The following is an 18,864-nucleotide window of genomic DNA, read 5'->3' as shown; positions in this document are numbered from 1 at the left end:
GTATATACCCTGGTCTACCAAAAAAAAAAAAAAAACAGAAGAAAACGAAATGAGCTTCAAATGACTCTTCTTATGACTTTGTTACTATGAGACCTTAAGCCAATTATTTAATTCCCAGTTTTTTCATCTGTACAATTATAGTAATAACTGTTCAGCATGCCTCTCAGGTAGCATAAATGTAACAAAATAAAACGAGATTTGCTAGAATATTTTGAAGGATTTATTACAAGCACAATGCAAATAAAGCTATTTTTAAATTAAGGTCATCTTTAAAAAGAGAACTAACAAATAAATAGTCATAAAATAAATGAGAAATTATCTAAATGGTTGGGGACTTACTGTTGTAAATGGGAATGGTAGTAAATTTTCTTACTAGCTTCTGTAAGAATTCTTGGTGGCCTTTTTTAAATGCCAAAGTCTTATTAGAATGATGAGATTAATTTTAAAACTCTCTCTTGAAAATTGTTTATGGATCCTTCCTGAAACACCATATATTATTCTCATTCCCAAACCCGCTCTGAGCCTCCTGTATCTTCTCACTCCCAGCTTCTCCCTCACAGGCAAGCACTCAAACATGCCTCACCCTACAGTAATTCTCAGATGAAATCTAAGAACAAAGCATTTCACAGACATTCTTAAACAGCATTCTAAGTTATATAGTTTGATTAGTAATACTACCTTTAAAAATCATTATTTTTCACAATATATTCTCTCTTAGGAATCTTAAGACTGAGCAGGCTTTTGCTATATGAACTAGTCAAATTGTTGGTTTTTTATTATGTAAAGTACCTGAATAATTTTTGCAGACTGAAGCAGAGGACCTAGATGGAGGAACATTATCACGGCAACATAATTCTGGCACACCACTGCCTGTTTCATCTGAGTATGTGTTTGTTACTATTGTTTATTTTGGAAAGAAAATTAACTTTTAAATTAACCATAGGGGAGTGAAACTCAGTGAGAAGTCCAGATGACTCTCAGTAACCTGACAGCACTCAGAGCACCAACATACGTGCCCACTGTCTCATCAGACATCTTACTGAATTGAAACTGGCCCTGTTGCAGGACTTTTCAGCTCTTCTTTGCTCTAGTAATCACAAAAATGCTTTTTTTGTTTTGATGTTTGCTGGTAGGAAGTAGCATTTGAATTGCATGTTTTTCAGTAATCACAAAGTACGTTTCAGGACCCAGCTTTAGAAGTGACATAAGTTTTTTAAGTGACAAAAGTAACTCCTCAACAAATATTTTTATATTGTAAACTGTTGTAGAAAAGCTAGTTCATCATATTTGGATATTTTTAGTTAAAATACCAAATTTTAGTCATTTTGTATATACCCAGTGGCTTAAAGTTAAAGATGAATACAGCTGAAGTTTGTAATAACTTTCTATGTTTTGTATGTCTTCTGAATAGGAGAGAGATGATTCGTCAAATGATGATTAAAATATTTCGCTGCATTGAGCCAGAACTGAACAACCTAATTGCATTAGGAGACAAAATTGATAGCTTTAACTCCCTTTACATGCTGGTCAAAATGAGTCATCATGTGTGGACTGCACAAAACGTGGACCCTGCTTCTTTTCTGAGTACTACCTTGGGAAATGTTTTGGTGACTGTCAAAAGGAACTTTGACAAATGCATTGTAAGGTTTTTGGATTTTTTTAAAACTTAGAATTCTAGTCATTGCAAAAAATAGGTAAATGTATTTAAATCAAGAGATTTCCAGCTTTCCATTGGGGAATGTAATGTTCACAGGGATTTCTGCAGTCTGTCACATTCCTAACTGCATTTAATTTGCTTTCCAGGCTTCTTCACACTACAGTGGTATGGATTTGCACTCCTAAACCTTTGAAAATGATATGATTGCATTAAATTGCCATGGAAAAAGGATAGACAAGTAATACAGTGATATGTAGCTAACACCAAAGTCATAGCCTTAAACACTGAATAACCTCCATGTCTTTCTGGAGACTGTATGATTGGACGGTCAGCTTGAAATGATACTACCTTTAGCTGGAGAGAAATTTTATTTTTCTGAGGTTTAGTTCATTGATGGCTCTTTTCTTAAATGAATGCACTGTTTCTACCCTGTCAGTTACAAAGCCAGAGAAGACAAATGTCGTTTAGAATATTTCCTATTAATGTTAAAGTACATTCAGGCTATAATTACATCCTGTGCATTTAAATGCCACACAGAACAGAAATGTTCATGCAGCTTAATAACAACAGACCAGCATTCACAAATCCATGTTTACTATATACCAGGTACTGATCTAAGCAGTTTGCACACATTATCTTACCTAATCATCCCAAACTCTTCCCTGCCCCTAACATATGGTAGATTACCTGAGAGGCTATGTTATCTTCCCCAGGTTGACAGTTTTAAACTGATAAGAGTTGTATTCACACCTAGACAGTCTGGTTTCAGTGCTGCGATTTTACTCTACCCTCTCTGCTGCACCCATTTTTGTTCCTCGCAGTTACCAATATTGATGAAGTGGAATAGTAATAAAGACAATATGAAATGTTTGACAGTGCACATAGGGCTTTCCAATACTAATACTTGTAACCTAGAAACAGCTACTTTTCTAATCCACCTGTTACTTGTTTTTCAAGTTATACCTGTAAGATCTCAAGACATTGAAATGTAAGGTAGAAAGTGAAAATGATCCAGCAGTATAAGTGTAGTTCTTAATGTGAATAGATCTAGATCTCCTGAGAGGTACACAGAACCATAATTGAATCCATGAATCTTTCTGAATCCAAAGAGCTAGATTCTGTCTATACAAAACACCCCTTTTGCACTTTGTCACCATTATACACAAGCCCTTTGATGAACTTAGAATAAGTAACTGATAGATACATGGGAAACTATATAATGCAAATCTGTAATAGAAATGATTGTTCTCCCTCTCTGTTCTCACACTCAAAAAATACAGAACCTATCTATCAAAACAAAGTTTAGACAGATAAGAACTGAAAATGACAGTAGTTCTCAAACCACATGGCCACCAACCAGAAGTAACAAGAGAGATGTGTGTGCTCTCGCAACTGTTCTGCCCCAAAATAGGCAATTGCCTTATACTTATCTTTCATAAGTGATAGAAATATTTATATTTATTGGTTGTGTTTACTTTAAACAGACTTGAAGTTCACAAGCTTTGACTGTATCTTGTTTTAAGTAATTTGGATTTTTCCTTGATTTTATTTTCTTAAATAAAATATATGTACTTTTTAATGGGAGTAGTTTTCTTAGTTATCCCCAATGTATTAGTCTTTAATTAGTAAACATCCAAAATGTTCTAGGTAGTAAACTGTGTCTCACCTCTATGATACACATTTTTACTCACGTGTTATTTCTAAGTTGCTTAGCTATTTCTATCCCTTGCTTTCTGCCTAACTTTAGAGTAACCAAATAAGGCAAATGGAAGAAGTAAAGATCTCAAAGAAGAGTAAAGTAGGAATTCTTCCATTTGTTGCTGAATTTGAAGAATTTGCTGGACTTGCAGAATCAATCTTTAAAAATGCTGAGCGTCGTGGAGATCTAGATAAAGCATATACTAAACTTATTAGAGGAGTATTTGTTAATGGTAAGCCTTTTTTATTTTCTTAAGAATTTTTTGGTTGGTTATTACTTTTGGTAACTTGAAAGCTGGGGGCCAGATATTTTTATTATTTTCCATATTCTGTAGTATTTTTAAGTTTCCTGAGATACAGATTTCTTGAATTTGAAAATCAAGCAGTACATAAAACCCATTCATATTCCCCTGAAACCATTTATATTTTAGGATTCATAGGGGCTTATCACTAGGCAAAATTGAAATTCATTTTTAAAGATAAAAAATGACCTTCCAGATTACATTTGCATTTTAAAATGCAAGAGTCTTCTGGAGATGATAGGTAATGAGGTCTGTGTAACCTTAAGCAAATCGATTTACTTCTTTAGATGTCAGTTTTCATATCTGTCACATGAAGTAGATTAATGCTAAAATACTATAATTCACTGTTTTCCTATGTCAGATCCCACAATTAAGTTACAGAAATAGTGTGGATGCTTCATTTAATTTGAAACAGATTATCTAATTGCATATATTCAGGGATTTTTTTAAAGCTAAAAATATAACCTGTTTTCAGTAGAAGATCATCTAAGGGAAAGAAAGATATTACATGATTGGATTTTGTGTGATTAATATGTCTTTTAAAATTCCAAATAACTTTGCCTTGTCTGATTGAAAAGTAATACATGTTAAATACACACCCCCAAAAATCAGAAAACAGATTTTCGAAATCATGAAGAAAATAGAGATGATTTGTAATCTCATCATGGAGAGATTTTTATCCTTCTAAACATTTCAGTGCCTTCCTCCCTCATATATGCATGTATTGTATGGCTGTGGGTTTGTGTTGTTTAATATAAAAATTGTTATCATATCTTACATGCCGTTTTAGAACCTGCTTACTCTATAATCCCAGTGTCTGTCTTTATCAGCCTATGTAGATAACCAAAATCATTTTTAATAATTGCATAGTATTCCATGTATCATTATTATTTACCAAATCTCCTATTAATATACATTTAGTTTGTTTCCAGTTTCTTGCTTATGCTTTTGTGTACTTGTCCAATATTTCCTTAGAGTAAATTACTAGAAATGAAATTATTGGGTCAAAAGGTTTGTATGTATCTCAAGGCTTTTTGTCAAGTTGCCATACAGGAAAGTTATACCCGTTTAATCTTACGATCAGTTTGTGAGACTCTCATCACATGTACCAATGCTAAATATTACTAGGTATACCCATCTTTTTATTCTTTGTCAACCTAATAGGCTATAAATTGATTTTATTTATGGTATTTTTTACCATGCAGGAGCTTTCAAATTTTATGTCACATTTATCCATCTTTCCCTTTTATAACTTCTAGGTTTGGACCATTCTTAAAAATGTCATAGTATCACAAAATTATTATTTTTTAATTAGCTTTATTTTCATTACAATTTATTATTGTAATTATTTATTTGCTTTTTCATTTCAAGTGCTTGATCAATTTAGAATTTGTTTGGCTAAAAGATGTGAAATAAGAATCCAGATTTAATGTATTCAAAGGGCCAGCTGGTTGTCCTAACACATTTTGAATAATTTATTTCCCTACTGATTTGAAAAACCACCTTTATTATATACTAATTCCATACATACATTGGGGTGTTTTAGAATGATTTTTTTATATTAGGTTTAGGTGGATATGAAGACCCTTTAATATATTTTATTAAGTCCAGAAATGTGCTTACCTCCTAAATGTACAAATGAAAAAATCATATAAATGTTTTTTGGGGGGTTTTTTTGGTATCATTAATCTACAATTACATGAGCAACATTATGTTGACTAGACTCCCTCCATTGTCAAGGCCCCCTCACATACCCCATTGCAGTCACTGTCCATCAGCATAGTAAGATGCTATAGAATCACTACTTGTCTTCTCTGTGTAGTACAGCCCTCCCCATGCCCCCCGCTACATTATGTCTGCTAATAGTAATTCCCCTTTTTTTCCCCCTATCCCTCCTTTCGCACCCATCCCCCCCAGTCCCTTTCCCTTTGGTAACTGTTAGTCCATTCTTGGGTACTGTGAGTCTGCTGCTGTTTTGTTCCTTCAGTTTTTTCTTTGTTCTTATACTCCACAGATGAGTGAAATCATTTGATATTTGTCTTTTTCTGCCTGGCTCATTTCACTGAGCATAATACCCTCTAGCTCCATCCATGTTATTGCAAATGGTAGGATTTGTTTTCTTCTTATGGCTGAGTAATATTCCATTGTGTATATGTACCACATCTCCTTTATTCATTCATCTGCTGATGGACACTTAGGTTGTTTCCATTTCTTGGCTATTGTAAATAGTGCTGCGATAAACATAGGGGTGCATATGTCTTTTTCAAATTGGGCTTCTGTATTCTTAGGGTAAATTCCTAGGAGTGGAATTCCTGGGTCACATATGTTTTTATAGCTAAATATGGTCATACTCATGTTGGGATGTTATTGTTTTTTCTGTTTTGATTTTAGTGGAGAAAGTAGCAAACGAAAGCCAGAAGACACCCAGGGATGTAGTTATGATGGAAAACTTTCACCGTATTTTTGCTACACTTTCTCGTTTGAAAATCTCATGTCTAGAAACTGAAAAAAAAGAAGCCAAACAAAAATACACAGATCATCTTCAGTCCTATGTCATTTATTCTTTAGGACAACCTCTTGAAAAACTAAATGTAAGTATATTTTCATTTAGTATATTTTTCCTGATTTTGAACCAGTATACCTATGTTTACATATGAATAACAACAGACATTTATCCTAAATTTGCTCAAGTATTGATGCAGGGAGATAAGGAGGGAGGGACTCAGTTACTGAACCTGCCAGTGTGCCAAGACACTGCTAGATGCTCTATATATCTTATTTCTTATAAATTAATATGGCGGAAGATAATATTACCCTCATTTTACAAATGAAGAAACTGAATGTAAATAAACTTGCTTGAAGTTACAAAAACTGGCTAGTAGCAAAGCTGGGGATGAACCCTACATTAGGCTTTTCCATTATACCAGACTTTCCCATTTCTTACCTTGTAACTGGCTGAACTTCATCCTTAGTCACTATGAAGAGTTCAAAGCTTTCTTAAAAGGAAAACAAAAAATTGTTTTGTTTACTGGCTTTCCTTTCGCTTCTTTTCCTGATTTGAGTCATTCCTTGGAGAAGTCATATCATTAAAATTAAGAAATGATAGTTTTAGAGAACTTTGCAACATTGTGGAAGCTTAAATGGACCTTTCTAACAAACTTTGTCTACAATGTGATCAGTCATCTTTTGTAAGCTTTTAACTTGAAATTAGAGTTAAATAAAAAATGCATATCTGTTGTCAACAATTCAAAGAAATACTTAAAAGGTATTTAATCAAATTCAGAACCCATTCCTTATAAATCTTAACAAAAGACAGATATTCCTTTAAGTAAAATGTCTGTCTGTCTCAGGCCTAAAGTCTACATAATACTTAACTTCAATATCAGAGGGATTCCCTTTGAAATCAAATTTAAAGCAGAAAAATTGCTAGATCCTTTAGTATTTAACATTGTTATGAAAGCTCTAGCTGATGCAATAAAAACCTGAAATATAAATAAAAGACCTAGGAAGGAGAGTCAGGATTCTAATTACCTGTATATAATATGTCAAATTATTGGTCTATGGTAAATTGGAAGGATTCAAAATAAATGTCAAAAAAATGTATTTCCTGTATGTCATAATACCAGTTAAATGTAGAAACAAAATTTTAAAAGCACCAGGAATAGACTTGTTTAAAAAATTAACAAAAAACAATAGTTTAATGAGGAATAAACAAATAATTGCCAAGAAAAGTGATGAGAGGAGATTTGCCTTGTCGATATTGAATTATATTGTATAGTACTCAGAAGCATGGCAGTCAATAAAAGTGCATATTAGAAAAACAAATACTTAAAAGACAACCTGTGAGAACATTTGTAATAATACAACAGTCAGTATACTTAACACAAAACATCTTTTTAAAATCAGTAAGAAAAACACTAAGATGGCTTCTGGAGATACTACTAAATGTATGAAAACAGGCTAGCCAAAGGATTCTGAAGTAAAATGGCAGATAAACATTTTCCACTCATCAAAATGGCAATAATTTCTTTTAAATGTGATAATGCTGATGATAGTATGGGAAGATAGCAGTCTCATACTGTTGACAGAAATATAAATTGAACTCTTCTGGGAAGCAATTTGTATATATGAAAAATCTTCAAAATAGTTATAGTTATACTCACCTGAGGAATTGTAGTCCTAGAAACTTATTCTGGAAAGTAATCAGTAAAAATAACTACTTATGTATAAAAGGTATTTATAACAACTATTTATAATGAGATTTTTAAAAATCTGAGTAGATTTTGCCATCTCCAAAAAAAAGTGAAAAATATTAAATATCTGATACTGGAGGAACAAATTAATAAATTGTAGTTCAGTCATGGGGGGAATATTATGCAGCCATTAAAATTTATACTTCAGAAAAAAGTGAAATATTAAATGGAAAACAACATACAAAATTAAAATCTCATTTATGTACTCATATCAAAAAACTAGAAGAAAATCTAAAATGTTAACGGTGTGATAATAGATGATTGTTATTTTATCCTTTTTACTTTTACATATTGTCTGGTTTTTACACAGTGAATATATACTATTTTATAGTCAGATTTTTTTTAACTTAATGATAATGAAAGCAGTTCTTAGCTATTACTGCTTTGCATTTCTCTGAAGCATTTCTTTGAAGGTGTTGAAGCCCGTGTAGCACAGGGTGTAAGAGAGGAGGAAGTCAGCTATCAACTCGCATTTAACAAGCAAGAGCTTCGTAAAGTTATTAAAGAGTATCCTGGAAAGGAAGTGAAAAAAGGTCTAGATAATCTATACAAGAAGGTTGATAAACACTTATGTGAAGAGGAGAACTTACTTCAGGTATGCTTAGTTCTTTTATCAAGATTGTATATTCTTACATATATTGCTTTTCTCCAAATATTCCTCTAGAAATGCTACATAATTTCTCATTTTAATGCAGGAGGAAAAGGAAGAAACTTCCATAAAGTACAGACCAGACTAATGAATTGTGAAAGAGAAAGGAACAATATTTCTATAAGTTTATATGGTTATTCCTGCTTATTTTATATATGTTCTATTGTTTTGAAGCATTAACTTGTTTTTCTTTAGTTTGGAGATGGATTTTTTATTTGTTTGTCTTTTAGGTTTGAGGTTAAGTAAATGGAATATAGTATAGTACAGAGGAGTGATTCTCTGACTGGGGGTTGGAGTTAGAAATGGGTTCATTATCTGATTCCAGGTTAAGCTACATGCCTTTGGGCAAGTTACTTAGACTCAATTTCCTTATTTGAATTGTACCTCTCTCATATGATAGTACTATTGTCATTACCATTTTATAAAGGAGAAAATCAAAGCTGAGGGAGGTAGAATAATATAACTAAGATCCCATAACTAATGGATGGGAGAGCCAGAATTAAACCTAAATTGAACCATTATTCTTTACAAACCATACTGAAAAGCCCAGAGATGAATGAGAATAATTCTGATTTTAGTATCATCAAAGGCTTCATGAGGATATTACATTTGCATTAGCCTCTGAAAGTCAGAGAGTAATGTAACACATAAAGTGGAAAAGTGGCATTCCAGGTAGAAGAAATACCATGAGCTAAAAGACGAAAAGCAAAAAGGATAATACTGCTGACTTAATATTCTTAAGTAAACAGTAATTTAGGATTTATGAGATTTAAAGTTCACAAGGAAAAATCCTAGACTATCAGGTAATGATGCTGATCATAGTATCTACCTTTGCCAGGTTGTCATGAGACTTAAATAGGATAATATGTACATAAAGCACTTTGTACTATTTTTAACTTTCATTTGAAATGAAATTTAAGCATTAACGTTCCATTTCACTTAATCACTAGTCTTAGTTCCATACATAACTCTGCATATCCAAAACTCTGTTGGATATTATAGTAGATATCATAATAGCTAAAATGTAATGAGCTCTTACTGTGTCAAACCGTGTTCAGAGCACTATACATGATGCACTTGGTTCATCTTCAAGAACTTTAGGAGGAAAGTATTGTTATTATTACCCTGGTTTACAGATGATGAACTTGAGGCACAGAATCGCAATGTAACATAGTCAAGGTCACATATTTTACCAGTAGAAGAAGCATGTTCTTCACTGTTATACTCTGCTTAATTCCTAGACTCTGTCTTGAGTTATTTTGACATACTTGATTAATGTCTTGTTTCCATTCATAGTTTAACAGCTTTTATTTTCATTTTTGTAATAGGTAGTGTGGCACTCCATGCAAGATGAATTTATACGCCAATACAAGCACTTTGAAGGTTTGATAGCTCGCTGCTATCCTGGATCTGGTGTTACAATGGAATTTACTATTCAGGACATTCTGGATTATTGCTCCAGCATTGCACAGTCCCACTAACCCTAACCCTTAGGCAAGAAGAAAAGATAAATGAAGAAAGCACTTTGAATACTCCAGAAGCTATTCAAAAATATCAAGCAGGTCTTTTGAGAACCCAGACCTGAAATTGTATGTATTATTAAATGTCAGATATATGGGTAATGCCATACTACAAACACTCAAAAGCAAAAGTACCAACATATATAGCAGTTTTATTTTCCCAATTGGTTGTGTACTAACATAAAGCATTTATCTCATCATAAAATTCCTTTAGCATTTTTCTATGACTGAACAAGAAATATTCCCTTATTGCCCAGCTTCTTATAGCTAAGAGTGGTTATCCTATGAATGCATTGGGAGTTTGTCAGCTTTCACAAATTCACTATTGTTTACAAATCATGGAACTGCTAAAATACTGTTCAGAATTTTTTCCCTCTAACTAATGAGCATGTGGATATGAGATCAGTTATAAACTTGGGTTTTGAGGATTACGTGACTGCAGCAATGAATCTGAAATAAAGAAACTTTTGAAAAAGTTCAAATTTGATAATATTCTTCAATCTGTTATATGCTGTTTTTTGAATAAAAACAAGTCCTTACAGAATCAATATACAGAAATTAATTACATGTCCATTTACCACAAAATACTTAAAAGTATAATGAAATGATAAAAATAAAATCATTTATAGTAGCATCAAAAATATTTGGCATTTAGCACTAAATCTAACAAAACCTGTGCTAGGACTGTATGGTGTTCCCCCTAATTCGTATGTGGAAGCCCTAACCATCAGCACCTCAATGTGACTGTCTTAGGAAAAGGGCTTTAAGGGGTTATTAAGGTTAAATGGAATGGTAAGGGTGGAGCCCTGATCCAGTAGAACTGGTGCACTTATGAGAAGACAGGCCAGAGCTCTCTGTCTGCCATGTGAGAACACAGCAAGAAGTTGGCCATCTGTAAGCCAGGAAGAGAACTCACCAGAACCCAACTATCCTGGCATCCTGATCTTGGATGTCAAGCCTCCAAAGCTGAGAAAATAAATTTCTGTTGTTTAAGCCACCCAGTCTGTGGTATTTTGTTACGGCAACTCAAGCCAACTAATGCAAGGTGTATAAGACCTTTATGGAAAAACTTATGAAATTATTGCAAGATGTTAAAGAAGGCCTAAATAAGTTGAGGACTATTTCACGTTTCCAGATAAGAACACATAGTACAAATGGTGGTTATTCCCAAATTTAAAGATGCAGATTTCCATTCTGGCCTGTAAGAAGCTTGGAAGTTGCCTCTCAGTTCTCACAAGTAAATACCAAACAAACTGGAAAACCAACTCTTGTTAGACTCTTTAAGAGAATAGTCACAGGGCAAACGACTGACAAACTTGGAGAGTCCAGTAGGAGAATACGAAGAATCACAGCTTACTGGAGCAGAAACCCTCAAGCTGCAATGTCCACAGGAACCAGTGCTAAGATAGGAAAACCTGAACCATAAGTGATTAACTTCTTTAGGCTGAGTATGGATAAATCTGAGAAATAAAATCTCCAGGGGGACCCAGTTCTTGACAACAACCACACACACTCTTGTGAGTAACCTCCTGTAGTTCTACCAGTTTTCTCACAGTGGATATAAAAATCCCCTTGAGCTTCTGGCAGTGGGGAGGGGAAAAGGAACCATTGTAAAATATGCCAAAGTACTCTGTTCTTAACAAGTTCTATGCTCAGGACAAACTATTTAACTAGAGTGTAACTGACTTCAGAGAGAGGAAATACCCAACTCCAGCTGGCTCCAGCCTTACACATCAACGAAGGGAAATAGCCAACTTCATCCCACTCTAGTCATCCTTTCCCATCTAAAAGGGGAAAAGGGACTGAAAAGCACAGATAAAAGTACACAGACCAGGCTCAAGATGGCAGCATGAGTAGGGCGGTGGAAATCTCCCCCAAAAAACATACATATTTTGAAAATACAGCAAATACAACTATTCCTAAAAGAGACCAGAAGATAGACAGTACAACAGCCAGGCTACATCTACATCTGCAAGAACTCATCATCTCACGAAAAGGGTAAGATACAAAGCCATGACCTGATGGGACTCGAGCATTCCCCCACCCCAGCTCACCCGTGGGAGGAAAAGAATCAGAATGGGGAGGGAGTGGAAGCACAGGACTACTAAATAACCAGCCCTGTTAATCTGCACCGGAAGCACAGACACACATTGCATGGTGTACTGGATATTAGAGAAATGGAAAAGTAAAATCCGAGATGGAGACTGCGAGTGGGTCCCCACAGCTGGCTCCCCTGGGACCAGAGAAAAGCGGGTGATTTAAAAGTCTTAAAGGGACAAGGGTATAACAGGTGAACAAATTCGTGCTGGCACACTCAGCCCAGCAGGCTGGGAATTTAAGGAACTTCAGGCGCCCTAAACCCTAGGTGGCAACACAGCTGTGAAGCCCTTCATGGCAATAAGCAGCCTGCCGTACATTCCCCGCCACTGACACTGCAAGCAAACCAGCTGACGCACCATTGCTGCAGACCAGCCAGGGGGCAGCCCCACCCACAGCAACCACACAGAGTCTTCTCTCAGAATGTAGCTAACAGCCAGACCCAGAGGCTACCACCAGCACACAGCTGCCCGGCACAGGCAGAGGAAGCCAGGGCAAAGTCCAGAAAGCAAGAAGGGGTGCTGTTCTCACAGGAGAACACACCCGGTGTGCCTGCAGCACCTGGCAGTGCACTAGGCCATCCCAAGGGGTGCCCCACCCATGGCAGCTCAGGATTGACCCAGAGACTGCTCCCTGTGTGTGGGTAACCGGCACAGGCAGCGGGAAAGGGCAAGGTGACCAGCAAGCAAAAATGGACTCTAATCTCCCAGCTGACACATGCCACTTGCTGGTGATCACTTCTGTTGCCATGAAAAGGCAGAAGAACCTGGTCCCATCCAAAATTACTCGACACCAGAGAGAGGGCCTGGCAAGATAGATATAACCAATCATTCTTTAAAAGAATTCAAAATAAACGTCATAACCATGCTGATAGAGCTGCAGAGAAATATGCAAGAGCTAAGGGATGAAGTTCAGAGGGAGACAACAAATGAAATAATCAATAGAAGGACTTAAGAGCAGACTGGATGAGGTGCAGGAGACTGTTAATGGAATAGAAATAAGAGAACAGGAATACAGAGAAGCTGAGCAGCAGAGAGAGAAAAGGATCTCTAGGGAAAAAAGAATATTAAGAGAACTGTGTGACCAATCCAAACGGAACAATATTTGCATTATAGGGGTACCGGAAGGAGAAAAAGGGATAGAAACTGTCTTTGAAGAAATAATTGCTGAAAACTTCCCCAAGCTGGGGAAGGAAATTGTCTCTCCGACTATGGAAGCCCACAGATCTCCCAACACAAGGGACCCAAGGAGGACAACACCAAGACATATAATAATTAAAATGGCAAAGATCAAAGACAAGGACAGAGTATTAAGAGCAGCCAGAGAGAGAAAAAAGATCACCTACAAAGGAAAACCATAAGGCTATCATCAGACTTCTCAACAGAAACCTTACAGGCCAGAAGAGAATGGCATGATATATTTAATGCAATGAAACAGAAGGGCCTTAAACCAAAAATACTGTATCCAGCAAGATTATCATTTAAATTTGAAGTAGGGATTAAATAATTTTCAGATAAGCAAAAGTTGAGGGAATTTACCTCCCACAAACCACCTCTACAGGGTATTTTAAAGGGACTGCTCTAGATGGAAGTATCCTAAGGCTGAATAAATGTCAACAGAGGAAATAAAATCACAGCAAAGCAAGCAGACCAACCAAATACTAACCAAAGGCAAAAAATAAAATGAGCTATCCACAAAATCAGTCAAGGGAAACACAGAGAGTACAGAATAAAACACCTAACATAAAGAGTGGAGAAGGAAGATTCAGAAGTGAGAGAAAGAATCCTGAGACTGTGTTTATAATAGCATAATAACTGAGTTAAAGTTACACAGATAGTAAAGAAGCTACCCTTGAACCTTAGATAACCATGAATCCAAAGCCTGCAATGGCAATAAGTACATATCTATCGATAATCACCCTGAATGTAAAGGGGCTGAATGCACCAATCAAAAGACACAGAGTGATTAAATGGATAAAAAAGCAAAAGTCATCTATATGCTGCTTAAGAGACTCACCTCAAACCCAAAGACATACACAGACTAAAAGTGAAGGGATGGAAAAAGATATTTCATGCAAACAACAGAGAGAAAAAAGCAGGTGTTGCAGTACTTGTATCAGACAAAATAGACTTCAAAACAAAGTAACAAGAGATAAAGGACATTACATAATGATAAAGAGGTCAGTCCAACAAGAGGATGTAACCATTATAAATATCTATGCACCCAACACAGGAGCACTGACATATGTGAAACAAATACTAACAGAACTAAAGGAGGAAATAGAATGCAATGTGTACATTTTAGGAGGCTTAAACACACCACTCATTCCAAAGGACAGATCCACCAGACAGAAAATAAGTAAGGACACAGAGGCACTGAACAACACACTAGAACAGATGCAACCAAAAGCAGCAGGATACACATTCTTCTCAAGTGCACATGGAACATTTTCAAGAATAGACCACATACTAGGCCACAAAAAGAACCTCAGTAAATTCAAAAAGATTCAAATTCTACCAACCAGCTTCTCAGATCACAAAGGTATAAAACTATAAATAAATTGTACAAAGAAAACAAAAAGGCTCACAAACACATGGAGTCTTAAGAACATGCTCCTAAATAATTAGTGGATCAATTATCAAATTAAAACAGAGATCGAGCAATACATGGAGACAAATGAAAACAACAACACAAAGCCCCAACTTCTGTGGGACACAAGGAAGACAGTTCTAAGAGGAAAGTATATAGCAATCCAGGCCTATTTAAAGAAGGAAAAAAATTCCCAGATGAATAAAGTCACAATTATTGAAACTAGAAAAAGAAGAACAATTGAGGCCCAAAGACAGCAGAAGGAGGGACATAATAAATATCAGAGAAGAAATAAATAAAATTGAGAAGAATAAAACAATAGAAAAAATCAATGAAACCAAGAGCTGGTTCTTTGAGAAAATAAACAATGTAGGTAAACCCCTACCCAGAGTTATTAAGAGGAAAAGAAAAAGTACACACGTAATCAAGAAATGAGAAAGGAAAAATCACAACGGACACCACAGAAATACAAAGAATTATGAGAGAATACTTTGAAAATATACATGCTAACAAACTGGATAACCTAGAAGAAAATAGACAACTTTCTAGAAAAATACAACTTCCAAGACTGACCAAGAAAGAAGCAAAATATCTAAACAGACCAATTACCAGCAATGAAATTGAATTGGTAATGAAAAAACTACCCAAGAATAAAAACCCCTGGTCCAGATGGATTCACTGCTGAATTTTATCAGATATTTAGAGAAGACATAATCCCCATTCTCCTTAAAGTTTTCAAAAAAATAGAAGAGGAGGGAATACTTTCAAACTCATTCTATGAAGCCAGCATGATCCTAATAACAAAAGTGGCAAAGACACCAAAAAAAAAGAAAAACTAAAGACCAATATCCCTGATGAACATAGATGCAAAAATACTCAACAAAATATTAGCAAACCGAATTCAAAAATACATCAATAGGATCATACACCATGACCAAGGGGGATTCATCTCAGGGATGCAAGGATGGTACAACATTCAAAAATCCATCAACATCATCCACCACATCAACAAAAAGACAAAAACCACATGAACATCTCCATAGATGCTGAAAAAGCATTTGATAAAATTCAACATCCATTCATGATAAAAACTCTCAACAAAATGGATATAGAGGGCAAGTACCTCAACATAATAAAGGCCATATATGACAAACTCACAGTCAACATCATACTTAACAGCGAGAAGTTGAAAGCTTTTCACCTAAAATCGGGAACACGACAGAGATGCCCACTCTCCCCACTCTTATTCAACATAGTACTGGAGCTCCTAGCCACAGCAATCAGACAATACAAAGAAATACAAGGAATCCAGATTGGTAAAGAAGAAGTTAAACTGTCACTATTTGCACGTGACATTCTATTGTATGCAAAAAACTGTAAAGAATCCATTCCAAAACTACTAGAGCTAATAACTGAATTCAGCAAAGTAGCAAGATACAAAATTAATACACAGAAATCTGTGGCATTCCTATATACTAATGATGAACTAGCAGAAAGAGAAATCAGGAGAACAATTTCATTCACAATTGCATCCAAAAGAATAAAATACCTAGGAATAAACCTAACCAAGGAAGTGAAAGACCTATACCCTGAAAACTACAAGACACTCAAGAGAAATTAAAGAGGACAGTAACAAATGGAAATCCATCCCATGGTCTTGGGTAGGAATTTAATATTGTCAGAATGGCCATCCTGCCTAAAGCAATATACAGATACAAGGCACTTCCTAACAAAATACGAACAGCATTCTCAATGAACTGGAATGAATAGTTCTAAAATCCATATGGAAGCACAAAAGACCCCAAATAGCCAAAGCAATCCTGAGAAGGAAGAATAAAGCAGGAGGGATATCGCTTCCCAACTTCAAGCTCTACTACAAAGCCACAGTAATAAAGATAATTTGGTACTGCCATAAGAACAGAACCACAGACCAGTGGAACAGAATAGAGAGTCCAGATATTAACCCAAACACATATGGTCAATTAATATACCAGGAGCCATGGATATATAATGGGGAAATGACAGCCTCTTCAACAGCTGGTGTTGGCAAAACTGGACAGCTACATGTAAGAGAATGAAACTGAATCATTGTCTAACCCCATATGTAGGGGACGGCCTTTGTCTTCTCACATGTATGAAGGCAGAATGGGAATGCACCCTCCTCCATGTCTGAACACAGCATGGGAAAGCACCAACTTTAGAACAACTGGTGCAGTCCTTGGAAGTTATCTGCCCACAAAAACATATCTTGTCCTCGAAGATGAGCCAAGATGCCTCACTCTGAAAATAGGGAGACCTTGAGGACATGTGAAAACACCACCCCTGCTTACTAGGCAGCTTCTAAGAAGATCAACAGGGTGCTCTGGCCTGTCCCCTCCTGAGAAGGGAAAGATGAGTATAGCACTTGGCTGAGGTCTGAGAAAGGCAGTATAAAAATAAAGGTGCTGCGCCACATTGGGGCTACAGCCATTGTCTGTCTATCTGTGTTGTCTGTGTTTTTTTTTTTTCTCTTATGTCACCCAAAGAAGACGTGCAGCATGCTACACCATACACAAAAGTAAATTTGAAATGGATCAAAGACCTGAATGTAAGTCATGAAAACATAAAACTCTTAGGAAAATACTCTTGGACATAAACCCGAGCATTTCTTCGTGAACATATCTCCCTGGGCAAGGTAAACAAAAGCAAAAATGAAAGATGGGACTACATCAAGCTGAAATGCTTCTGTACAGCAAAGGGCATCATAGAACAGAAGGATATCCTACAGTATGGGAGAATATATTCATAAATGACATACCTGATAAAGAGTTGACATCCAAAATACATAAAGAGCTCACACACCTCAACAAACAAAAAGGAAATAATTCAATTAAAAAATGGGCAGAGGATTTGAACAGATACTTTTCCAAAGAAGAAATTCAGATGGCCGACAGGCACATGAAAAGATGCTCCACATCGCTAATCATCAGAGAAATGCAAATTAAAACCACAATGAGATATCACCTTACAGCAGTTAGGATGGCCACCATCCAAAAGATAAACAACAACAAATGTTGGCTAGGATGTGGAGAAAGGGGAACCCTACTACATTGGTGGTGGGAATGTAAATTAGTTCAGCCATTGTGGAAAGCAGTATGGAGGTTCCTCAAAAAGCTCAAAATAGAAACACCATTTGACCCAGGAATTCCACCTCTAGGAATTTACCCTAAGAATGCAGCTGCCCATTTTGAAAAAGACATATGCATCCCTATGTTTATCACAGTGCTATTTACAATAGCCAAGAAATGGAAGTAACCTAAGTGTCCATCAGTAGATGAATGGATAAAGAAGATGTGGTACATATACACAATGGAATATTATTCAGCCATAAGAAGAAAACAAATCCTACCATTTGCAACAACATGGATGGAGCTAGAGGGTATTATGCTCAGTGAAATAAGTCAGGCAGAAAAAGACAAGTATCAAATGATTTCACTCATCTGTGGAGTATAAGTACAAAGAAAAAACTGAAGGAACAAAACAGCAGCAGACTCACAGAACCCAAGAATGGACTAACAGTTACCAAAGGGAAAGGGATTTTGGAGGATGAGTGGGAAGGGAGGAATAAGGGTGGAAAAGGCTGTATAACAGAGAAGATAAGTAGTGATTCTATAGCATCTTACTATGCTGATGGACAGGGACTGTATGGGGTATTTAGTGGGGACCTGATAATGGGGAGTCTAGTACCATAATGTTGCTCATGAAATTGTACATTTTATTTTATCATACCAAAAAAAAATTACGCAGACCAGAGGTACAGGCTCACTAAAAGACTGACACCTATTCATAGAACTATAGAATATGTCCCCTCCCCACACACCTTACCACATTACTAAAGGCCTACTTATAACACTTTCTTAACATCATTTCTGGCTATCAAGAAAAAATTGAAAGACATACCAAACGGCAAAAAATCTCAGTTGAAAAGACCAGAGGAAATACCAGAACAAGACCCAGATATAGCAGGGATGTTGGAATTACAAGACAAGGAATTTAAAACAACTATCATTAATATGCTAAGGGTTCTACTGAATAAAGTACAGAGCATGCAAGAACCAAT

General features: G+C 35.8%; 1 protein-coding gene across 10 annotated transcripts in view; it reads left to right on the top strand.

The window, feature by feature from the left end:
• EXOC1 (exocyst complex component 1) overlaps positions 1 to 10,561 on the top strand; it is a 60,409-nt gene extending 49,848 nt beyond the window's left edge. For 9 of the 10 annotated variants that reach the window (XM_073237574.1, XM_037018711.2, XM_037018706.2 and 6 more), the window contains 6 exons: positions 807 to 883; positions 1,412 to 1,640; positions 3,405 to 3,588; positions 6,049 to 6,248; positions 8,311 to 8,505; positions 9,888 to 10,561. In XM_073237574.1, the coding sequence (XP_073093675.1) occupies positions 807 to 883; positions 1,412 to 1,640; positions 3,405 to 3,588; positions 6,049 to 6,248; positions 8,311 to 8,505; positions 9,888 to 10,040 (1,038 nt within the window). In that variant the 3' untranslated portion in view covers positions 10,041 to 10,561. The remainder of the gene's footprint in view (positions 1 to 806; positions 884 to 1,411; positions 1,641 to 3,404; positions 3,589 to 6,048; positions 6,249 to 8,310; positions 8,506 to 9,887) is intronic. The other variant, XM_037018714.2, reaches the window with a different exon arrangement.
• Positions 10,562 to 18,864: the final 8,303 nt, after the last annotated feature.

The sequence above is a fragment of the Manis javanica genome, chromosome 5, assembly GCF_040802235.1.
Source record: "Manis javanica isolate MJ-LG chromosome 5, MJ_LKY, whole genome shotgun sequence".
NCBI lineage: Eukaryota > Metazoa > Chordata > Mammalia > Pholidota > Manidae > Manis > Manis javanica.
The sequence above is the reverse complement of the archived record's forward strand: the minus strand, read 5'-3'. Positions and strand labels throughout refer to the sequence as shown.